Source organism: Gambusia affinis, linkage group LG16 (assembly GCF_019740435.1).
Source record: "Gambusia affinis linkage group LG16, SWU_Gaff_1.0, whole genome shotgun sequence".
Taxonomy (NCBI): Eukaryota; Metazoa; Chordata; class Actinopteri; order Cyprinodontiformes; family Poeciliidae; genus Gambusia; species Gambusia affinis.
The window spans coordinates 3,800,054-3,808,111 of NC_057883.1; the positions used below are offsets into that span (position 1 = coordinate 3,800,054).

Here is an 8,058-nt window from a genome sequence, read left to right on the forward strand (position 1 = left end):
ATATGGAATCACTTTGAATCTAATTTCCTGTTTGGTTGCACAGTCTTTTGTTTTTTCAGTCATTTTATTTAAACAGAACCTCAAGACCGTTTGGATAGAGAAATTGGTTTCGAATCGTGACCTTAAAAGCTGGAATTGAATCAAATTGAATTGCTTGACTGCGTTTTCCATTACACACGTGTGCAAAACAAAATCACGTGTGAATAAGTTTTTTCATGCTAAAAAACACGTGACGCCATCATCACCGTCCAACGACTTCCTGTCGTTTTCTTCTTCTTGGTTTGCGCCAGCGGCAGCATCCAGCTGTTGATCATATGACTCATTATGCAATAAAAAGTGTTTCCATTGCAGTTTTGCAAAGTAAACCAATTTTGATTTGGGCAAAAGAAAATGAAACAACAACAAAAAAAACCACCTCATTCTAGTATCAAAAGTTTTTTTATTATTATTTTTATGTTTCCATTAAGAAATTTTATTTCCGAAATGTCAAGTTGTGCAATTATGTGGTCAACAGAAACGCACCTGCTGAACGATTTGCATCTGTAATCAGTTAGAATATCCTGTTTTTTCAGTGATACACAATTACAAAATCGACTTTTTCAAACAAAAGAGCATCATTTGTATCCTCTCTCTGCTTATTAAATCATGATGTTTAGGGAAATCTGAATTGCACTGCTGCAAAACCTGCAATAAACCTGATCGGGAAAATCACCAGAAACAAATTCTCTGTCTTTTTTTGCCGCAGACGATTTTTCAGAAATCCTTCGTTCTTTCATTGTGCGTGTCGTTTTGTTCCTCCTCAGCATCGTCCAGGTGAAGGAGACCCGGCTGACGTCTCTGGCTGCCAACATCTTCATCGGCGTGTCTCTGCTGCTGCTGCCCGTTCCGCTGCAGTGGATCCCCAAACCCGTCCTGTACGGCCTCTTCCTCTACATCGCCCTCACCTCCATCGACGGAAACCAGATGTGCGACCGCATGGCTCTCCTCCTGAAGGAGCAGGTGAGCCAGGGTGCTGGGTGAGAGTGTGTGTGTGGGTGTGGGTGTGTTGGTGTGTGTGCCCATATGTTGGCTGTGGGACTCAGCAGATCAAACAGTTGACTAGATGCCCAGCACAAGAGTCACCTCTCATCTACTAACATCTTTATTTATTTCTTGTTTGGGATGTTTGTGGGGGTTTGGTTTTAGGAATTACAAAATAAAATTTAAAAAGGAACCAAACTAATGTTTCTGTTTGATCTGGGCTTCATTAAAATGCAGAGAGATCCTGCACAATCAGATGAAAGCATAAAATTTGATATCCACTAAATAGTTTTGTCAAAAGAAACCTGCAGGAATCTCCTTTATTTTCCGTGTGCCTCTTATCCCCAGTGTCCGGTTTAACCTTGCCTCTTCAACAGTGAGGAGATAAAGCAAGGCCTACCCTTTCAATCCATACTTTACATGCTGCTGCCCCCACATGGTAGCAGCAGGAACTGCATGCTCCAGCGGAAAAAAAAAAAAAAAGAAGTTACTGATGGAAAGATGGTGTCTGAAATGAAAATTCTGTACATTAGATCCGTATTTCCCATATCACTTATTCTTATTTTACAGTTTAAATCACAAGGATATTTTAATTCCAGATGTAGCCATCGCAAATTGTGACCAGTTGATCCCGATTTCACTTTTTCTGATTTCTCTTTCTGAGCGATGAGAGGGTATTTCTTTAACAAACCCTCTCCTTTAGTTGGAAAATATTCAAAACATTTCTGTCTAGCAGATGTTGAAAACTGAAAAAGATGCATCAGAGCGACTTTGCTGTAGTCCACCCAGCCTTTCTGATATCAAGTCTCTCTCGTATTGCTCTCTCTTGCTGTCTTGCAGCCAGAAAAAGCACACATTTCATGCTGTTTTCTAGAGAGAAAAAAAACAACTGCGTCTTACATGTCTTTTTTTTTCTTCAGATTTCACTTTAAACCTCAGTAATACTGACAATAGCAGAAAAAAAAAAACAGCAGTTGAAAAATGTAACAAATGTTGCAATTTTGCTCCCCAAACAAATAGAGTTCACAGACCTGTCAACAATCTGAAACACCTGAAAACCCATAAATCCAGACATTGAAACTGATTTTTAAGTACAAGCTCTTAATACTCCGTTTTATGATAAGAATTTGCAAAATCTTTCATAGCAGCAACCAAGTTTGCAAACATGATTTAGGCAAGTTCACGCTACCGAAAGCTAACAGAAGTTGTCATCTGAAACTGGAACTTTAGAGAGCAAATCTCAGCGCTGCGTAGGCTGTCCACTGCCTGTAATCATTTCCTTAAGACTACAATAGACCCGAGGACAGCAGAGAAACTCAGCCGCAGGGGGAGATTGTATTTTAATCAGCTTTTATCCTCTCACCCCCCCGCAGACGTCTTACCCACCTACCCACTACATCCGCAAAGTGCCCCAGAGGAAGATCCACTACTTCACCTTCCTGCAGATGATGCAGCTGCTGGTGCTGTGCACATTCGGCATGTACCCAATACCGTACATGAAAATGATCTTCCCTCTGGTCATGATCCTCCTAATCCCAATCAGGTACGTATGGGGAAGCTTGGAATTCCATTCTCTCCATTTTGAGATCCAGGTGTTTGTGTGTGAGGACGTTTCAGTTCACCTGCAGTTCTGCATCTTTGTGGAAATATAACCTCTGTGGCGAACTTGTACGATATCTTTTTGGTGTAATGCGAAATCTCTCCTCTCTCTAAATGTATAAAATTTTAGCTTTTTTTTTTTTTTTTAAGGTTTGAATTTTGAACCAAGAAATGTTATCTCTGGATCCTCTGAGAACATGAACTCCTCAAACTGAAGTCGCCTTGCCCTGTACGCTGGCACATCTAAATTGCATGTTCAGAGATTCTAAAGCTCCATTCACACACCAGGTGAATGCTTTTCACCGCAGTCAGATCTGATCTTCTCACACTGGCAAGAAAAATCCGATTTGAGCCATTTCCATATTTGAACTAAATCCGATACGTATCCCACTGTTTTCAAAGATCTGCAGTCTGAACCCTCATGTCACATTTTATCCGACTTTTACGTCGGTGACCGAAGACATGCGTCACAAGCCGCAGTAAATCCAGATGTAAAAATGGCTGGAAATCACAACTATGAACTTATGGGGGAGTCTGTGTCACTATCGCAGCGCTGTTATCTCAGACTACCCATCCAAACAGACGTCTCTACAGAATCTGTAATCAATTCTTCACAAATCAACACTTCTATTAGTTGTGCTTTCTCTTTATTCGTCTTATGATTTTGTCAATCAATGAATCAAGTTTATCTGTACAGCACATATCAGAAACAAGGCATTTCAAAGTATTTGACTTCAAAAAACACAAAACTCAACAATGGAAACATTACATTTTGCATCAAAATGTTGCTTGAAGTTTCAATTCTTATGGTCCAAAAGCAACTCCAAACTTTTGTACCATCATGACCGAGTTCCTTTAGTCGAGGTTTAAAGGAACTCGGTGTTTCGGCTGTTTTACAATTTTCCAGAAGTTCGTTCCAGATATGTGAAACTTTAAGTCAATCCATAGACGGTAGGATTCATTATTGAACAGGCAGCTGTTTGCACAGATTAAACTTTAGGTGAATAAACTGAGTTGCCCAAAAATGATTTGATGAACTCAAATGAAAACAGGTTCTGCTGTTCAATCAGAACATCAGATTAATTAATGTCAGTATTGAGTCACCGTGGCAACATCTAAGTTCTCTTCATTTGTTTACTCTGGTGCATAGGTGCGATCTACACCGTGTCTCAGAATAACGACGTTTATGCGGCAGAATTTCGTGTCATGTCCATGGCAACCGGTTATAGCTGCTGATCAGTTTACGTAGCTTCAAGTATTAGAGGTGAAGGAAGCTGATGCTGGAGCGTTATTTAATAAAAGCTTAAAATCTTTCCATATGGAGGCGAAATGCAAATGTGCAATAGTGTCAATAAGAATCAACTTATAGGAAAGAAATGTGTCAGTTTAGTGAAAAATATTTTTATTGTGATTACTCCTAGTTAATTAGACTAATATCTGGAACATTTGATGATGTATTTCCACCGTAGCAACTCCATAATCCCTCAACATAATTAGGATTGATGAAATGAAGAAAGTGCCCAAACTTTTCCACATTATTTTACCGACGTCAGATTGTGAGCAGATGAGAAACCAGATCTGGAGCTGATGACAGAACAACAGCTCAATACGAACAGCTCTGTGAAACCCCTTGCAAAGTATTGATTTAGTATTATTTGCTGGGTGAGTTTTTAGCAGAGGAGTATACAGTGCATTATTTCAAACATTTGCTCTGACAGTTTTATTTCTTCTTGTCATTAAAAAACATTTTCCAATCACTTGAAATGGAAGCTAAATCTTAGAGTGTGCACTGCAGAGACAGAAACTGTTATCTGTGTTTGCTGAGGGGTTTTGATTCCTCTGGCTAGCACATGATAAAACGTTACCGAGTGATCTGTTAAGTGTGTTTAGTCACAGTGTTACTACATGCATACAATGCAGCACACATTCCTAATTAAAAGCCTCGTTAAAATTAAATCACTACATTTAATGTGTTGATCAAATTATGTCGCGTAGAAATGTCATCAGCATTCATTCATAAGCTATCTCTACATTTTTAGCAACCGATGATTGCTTTTTCATTTTAAAGTTCAGCCTTTTGCAGGCTAAAATTTCTAAGTTTTTTTTTTTTTTTTTTTTTTTTTATGGGTTTTTTTTTTAACATTTGGAGTGCAAACATTGACCTTGCACAGCTTGAATAGCAGTCCTGTGTGTAGTTTCGCTAAATCACTAACAAAACACTGAAACTAGCTTTCAATATTCAGTTTATTGCAGTGTAATTTTACAGATTTGGGATTTGGTATAACTCAGACCAGTGGTTGCTAAACTCTTCCATGCTTTGGCCGCCCAAACAGCATTATCTTCTGCTGGGGATTCTCTTTACAAACCCACAGACAATGCTACTAGATATGCAAAGACACTCCAACTTTTAGAATGTTTCTGTTCACTTTTACTCACCAATCAACAATTATTATATTCATTTAGCATAAATGCTGCCTTGTTATACCTTCTGAATTTAGTCAGCCAGGAGTTCTTTGGGTTTTTTGTGGCAGCAAGTTTGCTTCTGTCTTTTTCTTGTCCGTTTTGCATAGTGTAACCTGGCAAAATGAAGATAAAACATGTAATTCAAATTCAGGCTACAGTGGTTTGGATTACCTTTCATTGACAGTAATTGAATCTGTTCAGTTTATTTTGTCTATATGACCCCAATCTAACCAATCTTTATGCCATACTCTGGTTTTTAGCATCATTGAGTCTCCGTTCTGGTGTAACAAATAAGACCTGACGCGAATGTTGTCTGTTCTGCTTCCAGGAACAACGTGCTTCCTCATATCATTGAGGCCAAATACCTGGACATCATGGATGCCCAACACATGTAGCTTCACCAGGATTCGAGCTCTGGATCCTCAGAGTCCATGGGAGGGAGAGAGGAAGAAAAAAAAAAAATGGAAAAGCATATTTTTTGATGCAAAACTATATGGGCGCAAATAGGGGGGGGGGGGAAGAAAAAAAAACAAAACACACGGACTGTTTAGATTTTTTTGTATCCAAGAAGTCCTTTGAAGCACTGGAAAGCCAGGAGGAAGAGAGCCGAGAGTTTGGGTCCGATATTTTCCAAAACACCGGACAGAAAATGTCTCTGTGAAACAAAAGTTCTCCAAGAAAAGTGACTGTTCCCGTCTCGCCTCTGTCTGACCACGTCGGATCGTGCTGTGCCATAACAAGTCTTATGTTCTCGGTTCACAGCTTCAACCTTTTTATGGTAACACTTTACAATATCCTTTTTGCAGTGTGTGGGGCAGGTGCTTCAAGTATTCACTGATGCTGTGGAAGTAATAATAATAAATAAAATAAAAGAAATGCTGCAAGGGTACATTAGATAGTACCAAGAAAGGGGTTAATGGCACAATGCAAGTATGAACCTGATCGCTTTTTGACACTTTGCACTTATCTTGTCTTTACACAGTTACAGGTGCGTCTCGATACGTCAGAGATTATAAAAAAGTTCCTTTGTTTTGGTAAATCTGTTTAAAATGTGAGTCTATATGAATGTGCAACAAAAATTGAGTATTTTTCTTTTCTTTTATTGTTATGGGAACCTGTAATCTAGCCTCTCAGAAGTTACAATTTTTAGATGAGACCAATTAAGAGGTATATTTTTAATACAGAAATGCCTTGAGGCATGAGGAGTCTTGCTAATTTAATGGTTTCCAACAGAAACTGGCTGTTCAAGGATGTTCCAGCCAACGGAAAGTTGAGTGGAACGGAAAAACAACAAACAAATTCTCAATTTTCTGATTATTGTCTGATTTACCGAGATGCACCTTTGTATGGGTAAATGTTTTACCCACATACACTGTGTTTAAAAGTACCTAAATACTTTGAACGGGTCAGTTTAGAGCACTGCATTTTGGCCACTGTAAAGTCAGCCTTTTCCTCGTCATTGTGCAGCGTTCCAGCCTTTTACATTTCTGCACCTTTCAGCTGTTGCTACGGATGACACTTGCGCACATACATGTTTAGTTTTTGGAGTCATTCCAACAAGTGTCAGCATTTGTATCAGGAGGAGAACACAGAGTGTGTATGTGTGCGTGTGTGTGTGCGTGTGTGTGTGTGTGTGTGTGTTTGGGTCATACACACAGTACTTCTCCGTCCTCTGTCTAGATCTCTGCCAGCTCTTTAGAAAATGTATTTTTAAAGGTGGAATCTATCTTTAGACGAATAATAATAATTTAAAAAAAGAAAAACATTCCACGGGTATATATAATTATTTATAATAATTTAGAATGACAGCACAAACCAAAAACATATAGTGATATCTTTATCTTAATGAGAAGGGGGGTGAGGGGCGGGAATCTGAATATATGACGGCAATATATTGAAATATTATTGGTCAATTTTAAATAGAATATTTATTTATCGTAATGATAGTTTATCTTTTAGAAATGAAAATGAGGTGTGTTTACCCTGAACTGAGAGCAGTGTGTTACCCTGTTTGCTTCTTTCCACTTCACTGTCTGTGTGTCTTACACTGCAAAAACACAAAATGTCACCAAGTATATTTTCTAGTGCAAATAAGTACAGTTGAAATAAGACAAAACTAACTTACAACTAACTTTTCACCAAGATATAGAAACTTGTTTTAAGTCAATAATTCCTTAACATTGATGTAAAAGTGGCAGATTATTTCTCTTAAAACACTTTCCCTGTGTGATAAATGGAAGAATCCGTCAATTGGAACTGATGATTTTTCATTAATATTAAGGAATCATTGACTTAAAACAGCCATTTATATATTTCGTTTTATTTCACGTGTACTGACATATGAGCTCATGAAACTTGAGCAGAAATGCTTCAGACTGAGTGTTTTTGCAGTGTACATTTAGCTCTGCCACACTGTTTACATATCAAAGTCCCGTCCAGCTTCATGTTATCAGCGTCAAAGCTAGTGGAGGAGATTAAAAGGTTTGCGACAAAACAGCTAGAAAAGATCCAGATTAAGCTAATCTATCTTTTTATTCTACTTTGGTTTTTTAGCAAGTGTTCAAAAATGAGATTTGGAACAACTTGCTCCTGTTTATTTTATTTTATTTTTGGTTTTTTTGGTAGATCAGTGCTTGCAAATGTTCTCGTATAGTAATGCTGGAATACAGAGAGCTATATGTTATTAAAAGATACAAAGAATAATTATAATAATAATAATAATAATTAATAAAAATCTCAGCACTGGTTTGCTTAAAGCATGTCTCATGGGGTTTTAAAAAAAATCTTTCTGCGTAAGAAAAACAAGTTGCAAGTGGAACAAACGGTAACTACACAACAATATAAATGCAACGCTTGAAATTCAGCAATACTTTGTATTAAAATAAAAAACAGGAGGTTCACTAAATTTTTTTTTTTTTTTTTTTTGTGGGGGCAATGTCGGGATTGAAGCAATGACAGGCCAGCTGTCATTTTTTT

The 8,058-nt window shown here is 37.9% G+C and overlaps 1 protein-coding gene across 5 annotated transcripts in view; it reads left to right on the forward strand.

The window, feature by feature from the left end:
* slc4a11 (solute carrier family 4 member 11) overlaps positions 1-8,058 on the forward strand; it is a 140,447-nt gene extending 132,389 nt beyond the window's left edge. For all 5 annotated transcript variants that reach the window (XM_044142792.1, XM_044142795.1, XM_044142794.1 and 2 more), the window contains 3 exons: positions 804-999; positions 2,394-2,563; positions 5,411-8,058. In XM_044142792.1, coding sequence (XP_043998727.1) covers positions 804-999; positions 2,394-2,563; positions 5,411-5,477 — 433 coding nt within the window. In that variant the 3' untranslated portion in view covers positions 5,478-8,058. The remainder of the gene's footprint in view (positions 1-803; positions 1,000-2,393; positions 2,564-5,410) is intronic.